Source organism: Cyrtonyx montezumae, unplaced genomic scaffold, assembly GCF_038088225.1.
Source record: "Cyrtonyx montezumae isolate F1298 unplaced genomic scaffold, pur_monq_1.0 scaffold_1, whole genome shotgun sequence".
NCBI lineage: Eukaryota > Metazoa > Chordata > Aves > Galliformes > Odontophoridae > Cyrtonyx > Cyrtonyx montezumae.
Window position 1 is genome coordinate 8,356,209 of NW_027071825.1, and position 17,163 is coordinate 8,373,371.

General features: G+C 42.6%; 1 protein-coding gene across 2 annotated transcripts in view; it reads left to right on the forward strand.

The window, feature by feature from the left end:
* The window catches only part of PIK3R3 (phosphoinositide-3-kinase regulatory subunit 3), a 53,460-nt gene that overhangs the window by 28,991 nt on the left and 7,306 nt on the right, over positions 1-17,163 (forward strand). For both annotated transcript variants that reach the window (XM_065739603.1, XM_065739613.1), the window contains 3 exons: positions 12,974-13,085; positions 15,344-15,442; positions 16,784-16,964. In XM_065739603.1, coding sequence (XP_065595675.1) covers positions 12,974-13,085; positions 15,344-15,442; positions 16,784-16,964 — 392 coding nt within the window. The remainder of the gene's footprint in view (positions 1-12,973; positions 13,086-15,343; positions 15,443-16,783; positions 16,965-17,163) is intronic.

Sequence of the window (17,163 nt, forward strand, 5' to 3'; positions counted from 1 at the left end):
AGTCCTGAAGCATGATTGCTCAAAGGCTTGCTCAGAAGTTTAAAAATAATCAAGTTGATACTTCTCCCACACAGGAGTTTTCTCCAGCTCCAGCAGATGTGGGGTCAGGCAGCAAATGTGTACTGTTGAGTCCAGCAGGCAGCTCAGCACCATGCAGCTGCTCCCTTGCTCCCCTCATGTGGGATGGAGGAGAGAATCAGAAGAGTAAAAGTGGGAAAACTCATGGGTGGAGATAAAGACAGCTTAATAGCTAATACAAAAGCTTTGTATGCAAGCAAAGCAAAATAAGGAATTAATTCACGATTTCCTATTGGTAGGTAGGTGTGTGGGCATTTCTAGGAAAGCAAGTATCCATTACATATAACAGTTTCTTGGGAAGACAAGTGACAGCTCTGAATGCCCCCTCTCAGCTTTTATTGCTGAGCACTGTGTCATAGGTCATGGAGAACGTTCTTGGGTCTGGGATAAGCTGTCCCGACAATGCCCCCTCCCAGCTTACTGTGCATTCTAGCATATGAGCTGGCAGGGCAGCATGGATAGCAGAGGAGACCCTGACTCTCACTGCTCAACAGCAGCTAGCACATAGGTATGTTGTCAACACTGTTTTTCATCAAAAAGGCAAAACGTAGCATTGTGTGAGCTAGTGTAAAGAAAACTACCCATCCCAGTTCTAACCAGTGCAATATCTTCCTCTTATTCCATAATGCTTAGGTGTTATGCTATCTAATGCATCCTTGTTAACGGCTGGCCCTTCCATCCTTTGATATATGCAGATACCATTCCCTTAGCCATTGGGTTTGTCAGTGCAGTGAACTCCTCCAGCATGGGCTTCTGCATGTGCCACAGACCCTTAACGGTGGACTTACTTCTCCATGGCCTTACTGTGTGCCACGGATCTACCTACCATTTTGTGGACTTAGCCACAATTGCTTTGGGGTGTTTCAGCACTGCCTTATTCACAAAGATACTATGGAGTGTACGTTCTCCTGCTTGGACTTGTCCACAGCCACAGTCCTTTTGATTTGAGTTTCTACAGACATTCCAGCCTTCACAGAACAGCAGCAGTGCCCTGGCCACCTCTGTCAGCCCAGGTGTGTGGCTGTCATTGATATGAAAATGTTCCCAGGCACAGCAGAGTAAAATGGTTAAAATTGTAGGAAGAAAAAATAAGCAGCCTCTAGCAAGGAGTGGACTCTGCTACACTGTACAGTCAGCAAGCACTGCAGCAAGTGCAGGAGCCTGCCAGTTAATAGCTAAGTAGATATAACATCTACAATTTCAGTCTAGCACATTCCAATCAAATTTGTCATTATCTGGAACCCTTTGAGCCCCATGCTGGGAAACAGAAAGGGATGTTAAGGGTTGACCATGGCTGGCAGCTCAGCATCACACAGCTGTTCTCTCTCTCCCCCTCCAGAAGCTGTGCATGCTAGCAAAGTGAAATGGAGGATTCACAAAATTGGAGAATACCGTGAGTTGGAAAAGACCCATGAGGATTATTGAGTCCAACTTCAAACTCCACAGGAGGAAAACTAAGAGTTAAACCATGTATCTAGGAACATTGTCCCAGTGCTTCTTAAACATTGCCAGTCTTGAGGCTGTGACTGCTTCTCTGCGGAGTTGGCAGTTCCAAACTGCCCTGTTGGTCATCAGGTAGTGAATCATTCACTGTTTCCCATTGGCAGGCAGACAGACAGCCATTTCCAGAAAGGTAGAGCTCCATCACAAATACTGCATTTGCCTTCCTCAGTAAGTGCTAACTCTGACTGTCCTCCCAGCTCTTATTGCTGAGTACAGTGTCACGTGGCGTGGAATATCTGTTTGGCCAACTGTCTGGGCTGTGCCCTGTCCCAGCTTCTTCTGGATCCCAGCCTCATAGCTGTGAGGGCAGCGTGAGAAATCAGAAAGACCTTGGTGCTGTGCAAGCACTGCCCAGCAAGAACTAGCACATTGGTGTGTTATCAGTACTGTTTGTCATCACAGATCCAAAACATAGCACCATACGAGCTACTGTGGAAAAAAATAAAATATAAGCTATGCAAGTAGAGTGTAAAAAGCCTCTAAAAAGTAAAAGCAATGGCCTCTGCAGATTTCTAGCTTTCAGTCGGTTGTAGATGCAGGAGTGGGACTGCACATTCAGTCCTGCTAGCCTTGCAAAACACACCTTAGAGCAGTACAGCTTACACAGTAGCAAAAGCAGTGACAGCCAGCAGGGTGACTCCTGTTTCCTTTGAAGTACTTGATACTTTTTTTCTTCTGCTTGCTTGTCTTTTGGCATAATAAATGGTATCATTGGTATAAGGTAGTAGCAGTAGGTAGCAAATATTTCTAGGTTCTACTAAATAATTTTCAGTATGTGCTGAGAAAACTGGAACTGTAAATTGCAAACAGCTAATGTAGCTTCTGAACTTTCTGTCAGGATTACTATAAAATAATGCAGCCATAACAGCATCATGCACTGGCATTAGAAAACTGTCTGTTCTTGCTACAGGACTTGTCTGAAAAGACAAGAGAATAGATTACTGGATGGAATTTTGTTGTTTTTTTGGTGACTCCTGTTCAGATCTGCAAAAGGTATTTACTGCCAGAAGTGCAGTTTTTAGGCAGAGAATTAACTGCAAAGTTAACAGGTTTAGAGTACCAAAACCATAACTACGTATGTGTTACCTGACTTCCAAATAGTAGGACTAAGTTGTGCCTTTCCCTCTGCAGATCTGGGGTATATTATCAGTTGTGTTGATGATAAAATGTGTAATCACTGAATACATTTTATCACAGTTGGATGAAAATCAGTGAGAGTGTTCTGCTGGGATTTCAGATACAGATGTCAGCAAAGATATTTGGCTCAACTACAAATTAGTGGTTAGTTTCACTTGTGTGGATTATGAAGAAAACCACAAGTTTAAAGTCAGCTTCCTAATGCAGAATGGGCTCTGTTTATGAGCAGGTAACAGAATAAGTGTCCTGAAGCGGTGTGAGAGCTAACTTTTGAAGGCTGTTGGGCCAAGTATGGCCGACTGTGTCTATAACTTGACTCAACCAAGTTTTTCAATAATATTACTCTTCCTTGTCTCCTGTCACAGCTTAGACCACCTGTACTAATATTGTGAATACAGCATCTCTTAATAATGAAGATGGAGAAGGGGGAAGAATCATCTATAGGCTGCTTAGGTTCATCTACTTTGCTAAAGCAGCTCTGCTGTTGCGTGAGTGAGACAAGTATCCAAGAGAGAACATGTATTTATTCATTATAGTTTCTATTTTCTTCTCATATACAATTTGACAACCCTTGTTTTAGGGGAGTGATACTATAATTGCAACTTGGAAAACATAGGATTCTGATCTGAAGGGCAGTGTTTACTTGGATACAAGTGGTACTGTATCATTATCAATGTTATTGTGGACACTGAATGTGGCTTCTCAAATTGGGTTTGAGGTATACAGTAGCCAGATGTTGGTGAACACTGCGTGTCTATACCTGACTGGTTTTCCAGTGGGAGAACAGATGCAGATTTTAATAGCATTGTCAGTATTGTCCTTCAGCTTATCTGAGCTGACTCCAGAAGCTTATCAAAGAAAAGTTCTGCTCTTACACATCTTAAAAAAAATGGGGAGTAGTGTGTCATCAACAGAGCAGCACTGCAGCAGCAACGTTTGTCACAAGCTGGAGTTCTGCTGGAAGTCCAGCTTCCAAAATATAGGAGCTGGGTATGAGAGTTTCTTTATTGCATAAAGGAAGTTTGTGCAGACTGAGTTTAGGGTAGAGGAGGAAATAAAATTCCATCACTTACAGTCCTGGTGATCCTGAGAAAATGGTGTGAGTCTCAGCTGCTGTATGGAAAGTGACATACCATACAAAGGAGCACCCGTGCCATTTTTGTTATACCTAGACTTCTCTGTTGGCCTCTGTGCGTAATGATTGCTGTAAGCTTTTTTAATTTCTGAATTTCCAGTTGCATTTTCAGGCTTGCTTTTACATTCCCTGTGCTTGGTTTTCATTTTGATGGCTCTAACTGCTAAAGAATATCACTCATCAGCTTTCAATTAAATACATGAATGCAAAAAATAGCATCCTTAATATGAAGTAAAGTGATACTTTGCTTGAGATGGGAGAGCCTGCTTTAAAAGGCTCACGTTTATCTGTAGGCTTTCAGATGGTGTAGAAATAGTTGGAGAGGGGAAGCTTGCTGAAGGGAGTTGTTTGACTGTGTGTTCTGAAAAGGGGTATGCTTATGCAAAGTAAAACATGGAAGAAGCCATGCTTTTCACCGCTTGTTTGAAATCAGAACCTGTCCTAATCCCAGCAAACATTATTTCTGCATTGCTCTGAACAATTCTGTATCTCATTATGAAACCTAACAGGAGTTGATTGCCATGGTGCTTCCTACTCACTCACCTGCTTAAAAGAAGAAGGTTCTTGGAGTTTCCTTTGGGGAATATCATTTTCCCAAGCAGCAGAGTTGACTTCTGTCTTCACCATTGCCTATGTGATATCTTACTCCAGAATGAAGCTATTCAGGCTTATCTTTGCTCTACAGCCTGGGAAAACTGAGAGGCATAGCTGGTCAGACACATCTGCGCCCGTTACTGAGAGCAGTTGGGTGCCTTACATCATCTCGTGCTGATTGTTTAGTGAGTCACTTTTTGGGCAGAGAGCTGGAGAACACTGGAAGCAGCAGCATAAAGAAAACTTTTATCAGCATTTCCCTGTATATCTTAATGGTTAGGTTTTATTATCATCAAAAAGGCTGTTAGAATGCAGTAACAGGTTGCTCTAAAAGCTGGGCTCTGTGGAAGCAATTGGTGCATTCTAGCTGGGCTTTTTGGAAACTTGTTTTTGTAAAGTGGGTTGGTGAGTAAAGCTTAAAGAGCAGACTCTGTCTGCGTACTAAATGCCCCTATGGAAATGAGTCAGGTTTTCTTTTTTCTTCTACTTTTTATCTCATTTCTTGTGGCAGTGTGCACAATAGCTAAGTAAGCAAGAACTCTTTTCTGCACATAATCTTAACTACAGCATATGATCTGGTGATGAGTCCCCACACAATGTGTGTGGATGTTACCTCCTCAGAAGAGATTGTTTTAATTGTCCTTCATCTTTGCTGTGTCCTCCACTCAAAAAGACAAAGGTTTTGCAGTGCTTTAGTGAATACATTCCAGTACTTTAAGTGATTCTAGGGCACTTCTGAAGAGAAGTAGCTGCGCCCAGGGAGTTTTAGGAAAAATTCATACAGTTCAAAGAAAGAAAGGAGCAAGTGGTGCCTTTTCCAGCAGACCCCCCAGCTGCCTTGCTGGACGTCCACCAGCTGCCTGGTGAACCCTGATGCCAAAGCATAACATGCTCTGAAGCTTTCCTGTGGCTGAACAGAATCCCAGTTCTTCTCTGGCTTTGAGTCCAGCTGCACACTCGAGATGGCTACCTTCCATCCAGCTATCTTTTTGAAAGAGGAGACAAAATACTTCAGATGCTTCAACCTGTGACTGCTTCCAACATTCATCCAGTTTTCGAGAACTGGAAAAATGTTATTTTAGTGATAGTTCATATGTATGTTGCTGCTTTTAAAATCAGATAATCCTTAAAACTGACACATGGTTGTTTAGGGGAGGCTTAAAGAGCATTGAGTGTCTCAGCACAAAAATGTGTGGGTTTGGACAAATTAAAAACATCTAATCTGTATTCCCTTCATTGTTTGTTCTTCTGCTGCAGAATAACTTCAGTTTTGCATTGGCATCACTTTGAGACTTCAGGTCAGATTTCCCTTTCTAACATAAACCTCCTGTTTCCTTCTGCTAGCTACCACTAACTGTTGCTTTCCACATCTTCCTCATGAAAGGGAAAATCTACAGGAGCTGGACTTGATTTTTATCTTTATTTTCCATAGCTTTATCTTAAATTTTGGCCTCTGATACCTGACCATCTATGCTTTTGGAAGAATTCTTTCCTTCCTTTCATCCACCCTCTCTCTCTCTCTCTCTCTCTCTCTCTAAAAATAAAATAAAATAAAAAAGCAGAAAAATGTAAACCCTTGCACACAACTGCGTGGATTAGAACTTCTACTTTGATGCAATGTCCTGGAACAAGCTTCTTAGAAATAATGGTGTGTGAATACTTTTCTAACTTCAGATTTAGTTTGATTTGCATCTTCTGATCTAGATTAAAATGGCTCTCTGTCAGCAATTTAGTTGGTGTTGAAATATCGCTACTTTGGTAACTACAGAAAATATTTGACATATGGCAAGGACAGGTACTGTATGAGAAACACTTTCACATACTGCTGTCAAAGATCTAAACTAATGGTAAACTGAAAAAATGCCACTTGGAGCAGCAAGATCACATGTATTTACAGCTGTGTTATTATTATTTTAAGTCCTCACTAGCACCAAATTATTTCTGTTCTCCAATGAGAGCCAGTTTCTCTCTTTGTGCCTGCCATCTGGATAGGTGGTTAGTCTTTGAAGTAGCTGGGGATAACAGCCTTGAGCTTTTCTTTCATTTAAAATTACTATTTTTTTTCTCTTGTTCTTTTGTCTTTGGTATGTCTGTCGTGTCACTGCATGGTGACTTTGCTGTCCGTCTTCCTCAGTGAAGGCTACTTCTTCATTCTCTGAAGCTCTCAGTGCTTATGCAAGTCACTGTGCTTTCCATATTCTTATGCAGCATCTATTTCTGTGTAGTGACCAGAGAGTCTGCCCCAGAGAGTAACTCCAAAGAGACTCTTACTGGTCAGCAGATAAAGCCTTTCTGAGGTGAGCCAAAAGTGGTGCCCAGGTATCAACAGTCCTTCTGAATAAGTGAAACATGGCAAAACCTCTAAAGCATTATTATTGATTTAGTACACAGATGTTGATATTGTGCTAATTATGCTTGCTCAGTGAAAGAGAGCTTGTCCTTTTCATCTTCCTTATGCTGACTTTGGGACAGCCACCTCAGTGCTGTTGGTTACGGAGCCTCCGGCATTGCTGGGCCTTTGCGGCTGTTACACTATGAGCTGTTTTCCTTTCCATTCTACTCTTTTCATGAAACAGCAATAGAGTATTACTTTATAATATAAAAATATGAATCCAAAATTCATGTATCTGACAGTGTGCATCTTCCAATTCTTCCAACTCAACCGGTGAAGGGACAAACCTTGCTGATTAGCGATGGGTGCTTCTAAGCTGCCCCAGAGAGAATTGTGAATGTGAGCCAGCTCCTTTCCTTCACACCCTGTTGTCTGCTGTTTTGTTGGCGTCCAGTACTGAGTAATCTTTAACCTGGGCAGTAGCTGTGGATGCTCATGAAGAGCTGAGTGCACCAGAAATTTGGCTGACTGTAAGAGGAGAAACTGTGGTTGGGAGGTGTGGGAGTGGACTGGATGGTTGGGAAGTTTTCAAACGAAACAGATCTTTATCAAAAAAGTCAATTAATCAAAACTGAAATATTTCTTAAAGGTGTTGGTTTTTATGAAAGTTCATAGAAACACAAGCAAAGCTATAATGGGAGTGTTTTTGTTGGAGACCTGCCTGGCTTTATGCCAACTTGTCTGCTGTTTTCTGTAATGAGATATTGAAAGACTTCAATTCTCTGAATATGTTTTAGTCTTTGGCGTCTTGCCTGTTTTGAAGGGAGTAGAGCAAAAATGTGAGCATGTATGAGATTCTGTGGCCAGCAGTAATGTGATCAAGTAGCTTCCTTCTCTGTCCCTGCGGAATTTCCAGTGCACGTTAGCTGCCTTCTGGGGAAGGGCAGCTGAGAAGGGGCTGATGTTTGGGGCTTAGAGAAGGGGGTCTTGGCAGGAGAACTGACACACGAGGATGTGCTGCTGCCAAGGTAACATACCTGTCAGCAGCACAGGCTGAGCCACTGTCAGCAGGTGTGCTCAGTCCTCCTCTTTGTCAGCTGGGAATTTCAACAAGCACAGCACATCACTGCTCTTGTTTTCACTGGGTGCACGCTTTCACCAAAGCCAAGTGCAAAAAAAGCACATTTGTTCAGCATATGCTTTTTTTCTGAAGTTGTAACTCCCTCGAGAGGAGACCTTGTCCAGTTGTGACAAGTGCTGGACTATTGAGGGAATGAAAGGTTGTGAGTATTTGTGTTAAAAGTGTCTGAGAAATTGAGAAAAGTGTTTGAGAAATTGAGTAAGACTAAAAAGAACAGTTCAAGACAGGGAGGTTTTAGCTTTTGCTTCATTCCAAGTCCTCATCCATACCTCCAAAGAGAAAATCTTTGTCCTTGAGGGCTATGTCATTAACGTGTTAGCTGGTCTAACCATGGATTACTTTCACGTTTCCATAGTAATGACACTTTCTGGAGCTCTGTATTGCAGTCTGTAGGATACTTACTGTATGTCAGCCTTCCTGAATCTGGATGACTATCTTCAGAAATCCTCTGATCTACCATCTGCTTGTCAGAATGTGTAGGGAGAGGAGATTGAACACTTCAGAAAGAAGTTTGCTAAACAAACTTACAGAAGTGCGAGTGACTTAAAATTGACTTTATCACAGCGTTTGTTAGTTGTGATTATTTGTAACAGTAAGATAGAGTTAATCCCACATTTAACCTTGCTATGCTTTTACTTATCTGACCTGCAACCCTTGGAAAATGCTAGAAGAAAAGGGTCATGTTCTGGAGGCATTGTTAGACTGAGTGGCATCCACCTTAGAACTGCATATGAGAGCTTAATTAACTGGCAGGTTTGTCTTGTATGCAAATACTGCCTGACTGGGTGCTATTTGGGATGTAGCTCTTGGAGACCCATAGCATTCTTCTTTTTCATTCCTTCTGGATTACTGCCATTGAAAACTCTTGCACATAGGGCTCACTGGCTCTTAAGTTGCATAAACCTGTGAAGATTTCGATTAAAAGCCTAACTAGGAGAAGTATGTGTCTCACAGAAGCCACAGTGTGCTTTACTGAAGTTAAATTTTGGATTAGTATAGCCCATTGTTTTCTGCTGGAGTCCTTATTTAAAAAAGCTATGCACAGGTGCTAATCTTCAGACCCTTGCCAGTATTCTTTGTAGTCTTGGTGTTGGAGGTGAGCTGAATTTCAGGGAATCGTGTCTGTTAAATCTTGAGCAGCCTTTTGAAAAGAAAAGCAATTCCACGCAGTCAAGAAAGCATGAAAAACATTCCCTTGGCACAGGCCAATCGATAGCTTGTCTCTCTGAGGAGCCGCATCTCGGCACTGCAGAGCGGCTTGGCTGTAGCTACCTGAGGAGAGGGCACGGCAGCCATCTGGGCCTGACGTCAGCAACATCCGATCCTGGGCTCCACCGGCATTGGCCACTCTGCTGTCTCCATCCAGCCGTCAGCTCTTTATTTCCCCTTCTAAGTAACACTGATCTGAGATTGGGATTTAGCTCAAGCTGGGCTGCTCAGGGAAGCTGGGGAGAGGGGCCGGGGATGCTAAAGAAAGAAAAAGCAAAGGTGCTGGCTCCCACATGAGGGGCCCCATCTCCTGCCATGGCTGCACACCAGCCCTTGGGAGCGCCCAGGAGCAGGTGTCCCAGTCTGCTCTTGCATTTTGGGTTTTGGGTAGGTCCGTGTGGTAAAGCTGACCTAGAGATGTGAGTACTGGTGGGATGTTTCTCTATCTGGCGCTCACAATAAGTTATTTATTAGAACAAATAGATCCATTGTGCTGATAATCACTTCGGGTCAACGTTCTTTCTCTCCCAAGAAAAAGGAGGAAAGAGAACCATCAGGATGGATCTAATCAGAGATTGTTTTGAGATGCATCGAGATTGTGTCTGGGACTAGATCAGAATTGGACCCAGTGACACGGAAAGAAACACAGCTGCTCTCAAAGGCATTTCTGTTGACTTCAGGACAGCCTGACTCTTCTTTACTGCAGCATTTTAACTCTCCGATGTTCATCAAGCAAAGTACTTCAAACGGCATTTTTTAAATTCAAATCAAAATGTGTAGACTCTTTAAGTTTCTCACAGGAACGTGACATGATCTCTCCTAGCAGGATTATTAGGACTGTGTAGGTACCAGTGAACACTATTCCAGGCTGCCTCTCATAATGACCCATTGCACCAGTGCCTGGGTGCTGCCCTGGAACAGCAGGCTTGTCACACTGCCAGATTCTCTTCTTGTCATCGCAGGTTCTGGGCTGCAGAGTTTAAACACCCTCCCTCCTCAGTTATCCGTTCGTACAGCCCACAGTTATAGCGGGCTGAGAGGGAGGCAGAAACCACTGAAATGGATGGGCACATTAGCTTATTGGCAAGGGCCTGTGTCTGCAGCCAGGACAGGGAGAAATCTATTACTGTTCAAAGAGCTCAAAGTAAAGAATTGGATCCATAGCTCTTTGGAAACAAAGTATCCGCCCTTGAAAATACTTCTTTTTATTTTTAAAATGTGCAAGCTATTAAAGAGCATTTTTAAAAGTCTATTGTGAGAAGGAGACTGGCTTCCATGAGTCAGGTTTTACAGGAACTGGTCCAAGCCTTATTCTTCTCCCTAGGAGAATTTCCTTCCAATTTCCTCTCACAGAATGAAGTTCTGCACTGAGCCCTGATAGCAAGGACTGCTACTGCCTATTAAGGAAGAAAAGGAAAAGCCCCACCTGTAGTAAGGGTGCTTGGTTTGATGTCTAGTGCTCTGTGTCTGTGTGCAAGCTCTTGTTCCTTACCTTTCTGGGCTTTGTTAGTTTGATTTTCTGTGTCCAGTGCTTTGGAGTGAGTCCTGACAAAGCTGCTAAACAGTATATAAAGGGGCAAGGTTTAATCTTACAGGGAGGGCTAGAGAAGTTTTCAAGTACTCTGGAGGATACTTGAAAGCCTCTTCTGGAAAGCCCTTATTACCAGCATAAAACAGGCTCTTACGCTGTAGAATGCATTGAAGTTTTGGGTCCAAGCTTTAATTTGCAAGACCCAGTGAAATCACTGCTGGTGCTGGTACCATTTGTTAAGAATTCTCCATGCTGCCGTGTGTTTTTTCGCATTTATTTTCACAGGCTTGCTGATGATTCAGAATCTACAAAAGGTTCTGGAATAAATACAAAGCAGGTTTTTGAGCTCAGATTTATTGCTGCGTGCAGATACTAATGAGACTCAGAACCACTGCTTCTGTCTTGTTGCTCGCTTTGAGTGCATGGACTAGCAAAGCTCAAACAGGAGGAAGAACGACATGATGCCCCTTTTTGATTCATGAGCTTTGAATGAAGAAGGTGGGATAACACAGGGCACCACAGATGAAGTTGCTTGCACGGGCTCAGGGTTTCAAGCAGTGTAGGGTTAGAACCGTGCCTTACTCTCAGTGGTACTTTATAGAAGTACTTAGGTGCTGTACAAACAAAACAACTGCGGTAGTTGAGCTGGGAGTAAATGAAGCCTCCTAACCAGGAAGCTACTTCACTGGTTCCGAAGGTTTTCACCTTCCTGTTACAACAAACCCTGTTATTGCCTCGCTAGATAGGCACGCACCTGAAAGTTCCCAGCTCACCCCATAAAAAGAACCTGTATGCTTGGCTTTAATGCCCAATACCGCAGCATGAATGCTGCTATCTGAATCAGGTGTTTGGTCAGCAACCCCAGGGTGCAAACGTCTGGGTCAAGGTTCAGGTTTAGTTTAGATTGGCTCGATTAAGGTATCTGTTGGTTTGTCTGAGAACACTGAACTTACTGTGTTGGATATTCAAGATGAAATGGTATTTGGAACTGCAGTTGAAACGGTGTTTTCTCTTCTTTAATGTGGGAGGTGTGGCTCGGAGGTGAGCAGATGGCTGGTGCCAAGTAGCACACCTCTCAGTGCTAAGCCACTCTGCGCTGGAGCTAGAGATCAAACTCTCCTTTCTACTCATTTTATTTGTATTTCTGCTTGTACACTGGGCTTGTGGGCATCTGAAAGCTAGCTATTGTCAGCACGTCAGCCCTGCTCTCTGATGCTTGTGTAATCTGATGGTGGGAGCACAGATGTTCAGGGTCTGACTTGAAAATGTGCTGGCAGACCTGTGTGTGTAGCAGCTTTCTTGCTCTAAATTCAGATGTTTCTGTAAAACATCCTGTAGTCTCATGAAGTGCCTGAAAAATGCTTTGGTTCAGTGCTGGTGTTCTGATGAGAACCTTGAAGCCTCTGCAAAGCAGGGGAGAGCACTCGAGGCATCTTTCACAGAGAAAATAGTGTGATGCATTTCTGCTAGCAGACACATCTCTACCAATATATTACCATGCCGGTGGCTGCTGACTTCATAGAGGACTTAATGTTCAGGATCATGAAGGAGTTGGTTGCATAACTGTGAGAACTGACCACACAGAGCTGCAGTGGATTGTATGCTGTGATGCTGTGCAACGTATTCTGAGCACAGAAGTAAAAGCTGGTTTGCACTGAACTCACAATAGGGCATTTCAGCCAGGCGTGCACTGGGCCTGTATGTGTGCCTATCTTTGGGGGATTTGTAGTAACCCCTTTCTTATGGTGAATGTTTCAGCTGTATGAAGAGGATCTGACACTGGTAGTGAGCTATCATCCTTTTCCCCATAGCTATCCATTCAGTCATAGCTTTTGTTCTTAGTGGGGAACGTGAACCTAGGGGCCATGATGGATGTGCTGCTGCCCGGCTCTTGCTAGCAGCATTTTTCCCTCTGAAGGAGTGCTCACCTGTTTGCTCTTGTGGGTTGCCATAAGGATTTGTGATGCCTTAGCAACTGTAGCTTTTCCATAGCTGTGCACAATGTTTTGCAGGCTGTGGCTTTCAGACGCAGTACACTTTTGTAACTTGTTTTTGGAAGGTTAGGCAGTAATAGCATTTGTAGTCTGACCTGAGCCAGACTTTCTTTGCTTTCTCTTACTCCTTCCCCTACTTCCTCTAGCATGTTGGAGTACTGGGAACATAGTATTCCAGCACAGCTGTTGACTTCAAATTTCTTTAAAAATCCACAACTGAAGATGCATTTTCCTCTCAATTTTTCACCATCATGTTTCTTAACATTCTAGTAATTGCTTTCCCCTCCTCACCACTCTTTAATCTGTTCTTACTTTTCAGCTCTTCCTCCAAAGCCCTCCAAACCAATGATTCCAGTGAATACAAATGGAATAAAGGACAATTCCAGTTTCTCTCTGCAGGAGGCAGAGTGGTACTGGGGGGATATCTCAAGGTAAGCAATATTTTTTACTAAAAATAGAATAACTGTGTTAGACTTCAGGAGGGAAAAAAAGTGCCTGTTTCAGACAGCATTTTACAGGATGGAAGTGCTTCAGGATTATGCTTGGCAGAGCACCGAAATGCTGGTGTTCAACTGGAGTCAAGGCTTGCGTTTAAGTTACTGTTGTTCTGATATAGATAGTGTCAGTCCTGTGGTCAGTTATTTTGGGTTTTTAACTTCCTCCAGATATACAAACTCTTTAAAAAAGAGTAAAAATAAGAAAGTGCTTCTGAGCATGCTAGCTAATAATAAGGTTTTGAAGGCATACAGTGCTGGGATGCATGCAGTTCAGCAAACTTTCAGGAGGAGGATTGTTCAGAAGAAAGGGAGGTGCTTTTTTGTATTCAGTTTCTTGAACATTTGGTTAAAATTGCACACGTATTAATTTCTATTACATGGTCTATACAAGTAGCTCTTCCAAGTGCTAACTGTCACCAGCTACATGGAGTTGATGATACAGGCACATACCAAATAAATTAACTTCTACCTCCCAAGGAAACCCTTTTCCGTATGCTTGAGAAAATAGATGTTTTGAGCATTCAGAAAATGAAGTGCAGGTTTTTGTGTAATTAATCGCATACAAAAATCAAAAGGATCGAGTCATCTCTTTCTATCTTAACGTGCATCTGGGAAGCCTAGAGCTTGGAGCTGTAAGGGGAGGCATGGCTGTGCTGGGAGCGCGATCAGAAATGGTTCCGACTTCTGCACGTAATCCTTTGAAACGCTTTGTCAGATAAAGACAAGAACGCAGATTTGCTGCAGTAGTTCCTTAAACTTCTGAAAGGGGAAATAAAGTTTTCGTATCTTTATTGTACCACCCTTATCTCTATAAAGCAAACCTGCATAGATCTTGTTTTTGAAGGGCCTAAGCAGCGATATTTTTTCTGTTAATACTAAATCAAAGCAGAGTGGCGATACCTGATCTCAGTACCCACTAGGCAGGGTTTGTTTAAAACAGCTCAATACTGGTAGTTTATTGACTGTGGGTTTGTTCCCTGTTTACCAGTGCACGTGATGGTGGAAGCTAAGGTAGAACAAATCATGTCGGAGTGACTATTGGATTAAAACGTGACACACGCACTCATAAAGCCAGTATTGTTAATGGCCTTAGCTTGGCAGCTATCAGGTGCAGACTGCATTGGGCTGCCAGGTCAGGAGCCATGTTTGTCAGTCAAGAACTGCACTGAAGATTTTGTCATGAGCTCCTGGATGCATCTTGCAGACATAAGCCCAAGCACTCCGAACATATCCATCTTTTCCAAAAGGAAAAGGCCATTTGAGTTAACTAGGCCCAATCTAAGCGAAGCAAGCTGATCATGCACATGTTAGTTAGTAGGAGTCAGCCTTACTAACACGATGGTTTTCTGTGGTAGCCAAAGGCTTTTTGGTAAGAATGCTTTTGTTCTTTATTATTTGAACAAAAAAGCCACTGTTGATTTTTCTTTTTCAAATTCAGAGTTTCTGCTTCACTTGGATAATGTTGAGGCTACCTGATAAACTTAAATTTCCAGATGATTGTATTGAGAAGTGTATTAAAAAGAACCTGTAAGGGAGCTGTTGCACAGTGTGATGAAATGCTCAAACCTGTCTTGAACCGTAACTCCTTAACTGAAATCATTTTCTTGATGTTTACAGGTACTCACTTCTGCTCACAGTTTTCTTGATTTAGCATAAAACTGTGGACTGAGTAATCCTTTTGCTTCAGTTGTAAATAAGTAAAAGTTGCACTGAAGCTAGCAAGGTTGCAGTGGTTTAAAACTACTGTAAATAAGATCAGAGTTAAGCCAATAATGAGTCTCTCGAGACAAGAGCCGTGCTAAACTCTGAGCACCTTTGAGAGATGATGGTAGAGCCCATTTCTTAAGAGGTCAGATCTGGCTTCTCAAAGGGCACCTGTTTCCAGTGTGGACTTTAAGACCTGAGCAGATTACAGTGAAAGGTTGTGAACTCTGAAACACAGATGCTACTGTTGCTTAAAAACAGACTTCTTCCTAAGCAGCACTTCACTTCTGCTGCTGTTTTTTCTTGTAACTGCACAAGTTCAAACTTCTTTCAGATGGCCTGGAAGCCTCGAGGCCCTGAGCAGGAAGAAAGATTGCCTGATATTTTGAAGACTGAACTCCTTATGCATACTGATGTTACTGGCCCCCAGTGGCAACAATGGTCATGTCCTTAACACTTCTAATTTTACCTTCCTTTCCGTTCTCCAGGGAAGAAGTAAATGACAAATTACGAGACATGCCAGATGGAACATTCCTGGTGCGTGATGCATCGACCAAGATGCAGGGAGACTACACTCTGACATTAAGGTAAGTGCTGATCAGTTGTAACCCACATAGTGAGACCCTGCAGTTGTGATTCTGGTGGCAGCAGTGGCTGTGTAACACTGACATGGCTCAAGTTGAGAGACGTTCCCAAGATGCTGCAGATCACAGCACGTGAGCAGCCAGGTCTGATAGTCTGTTCTGTTTCTGTGCGTTGTATCCCGTCCCTCAATAAGCAGTGCTGTAAATATCTCTTTGAAAATGAGATAGGACTCGGGGAACTCAGTGGGGCTTCGTGGTTTCAGAACTCCTAAAGGAAAAGATATTTATAAACTAGGACTTTAATTAATGGGAGCGTGTTGAATGTCTCATCAGCATGCAGCTCTGGAGAACTGAACACAGTGTCTTTGTAGAAGGGGTACCTTGTGCTTTCTGATCTAAAGTTTAGGAAATATTGAATTGGAGCCATGTTCCTTCCTTCATTAAAATTTCTACTGCAGTTAGGTGGCAGACCTCACGTGACTAGCTGCTGGGGCCTTGCCCAGCCTGTCCAACCACTTGATTCTGCCAGGCTCACAGGACTGGTTGTTAGAGGCAAATGGGAGTCACTGTGGGGTGGCAGATATTTGTTCTTGTTTTGAAATTCAGTTGCATTATGACAAGTTTGACCCCAAGAGTGTGGTTTAAATTCTACTTTGACATTCAAGACTTTTGTGCTAAGGTCTGGCATGATTTGGTTATTTTGCTGAATGCATGTGCCTTTGGAAACCAAAATGGATAGTGCAGGAAGCACAGAATTTTGTCTAAACAGTCTCTTGGTTAAAAAAATAGTAATAAAGGAAGAAACTGCTGGTATGTATAAATCTGGATAATGTAAAGTCCTAAACTTACAACCATGTTTTAATCCTCGGGAGATTTTGTTTAGGTTCATGTATCCTGTGTTAGCATCCATAACTCAGGAGACTTGTTAATCACTGTAGGACTGTATACACAATTGTATATTATTAAGACTCCAAGTTGCAGGAAAGTTTGCTTTGGGTTCAATACTGTGCTGTTACTCAGCCTTTCAGCGTCCATCTTTTCCTTTGCAAAACTTTTGGCTACGTTGTGTCTTAGGGTGGCTCCAGAATGAACACACAGTAAGATAATTACCTTGGTCTTTGCTCCTGTTCAAATAATAGCCAGTGATAATTCTGAGTCTGTTGACTCTTAAGCTACCGAATATCTGCTAGTATATAAAGAACCATTATGAAGGTGTACATGTTAATCTGTTTGACTTCAAAGACTTGCCCAGGAACTTCAACTGGTGTCTTTGTTAGCAGCCCCAGGGTTGAGGAGGATAAGAGGTATGCAGTAAAACTCCTGAATGACTGTACTGCTTTACAGGAAGGGTGGCAACAATAAACTGATAAAGATCTATCATCGGGATGGAAAATACGGCTTTTCTGACCCACTGACATTTAATTCAGTTGTGGAACTGATTAACCACTACCGCAATGAGTCTCTTGCTCAGTATAACCCGAAGCTTGATGTGAAGCTGATGTACCCAGTATCCCGATACCAGCAGGTAAGGTCTTCACTGGACCCCAGTAACCATTAGTGCAGACAAGAAAAAAAGTAGAACTTGTATGCCACTTAAGCTGCTGCTTCTATGAAGCTTCCAGTCTCCATCCAAGCAGTCCAGCACAGAATAGAAACCCTGGCATGTTGCATATTTGAGTCTCCAATAAACATTTTATTTTTCTTAAGCTCTTGTGGTCCCAAAC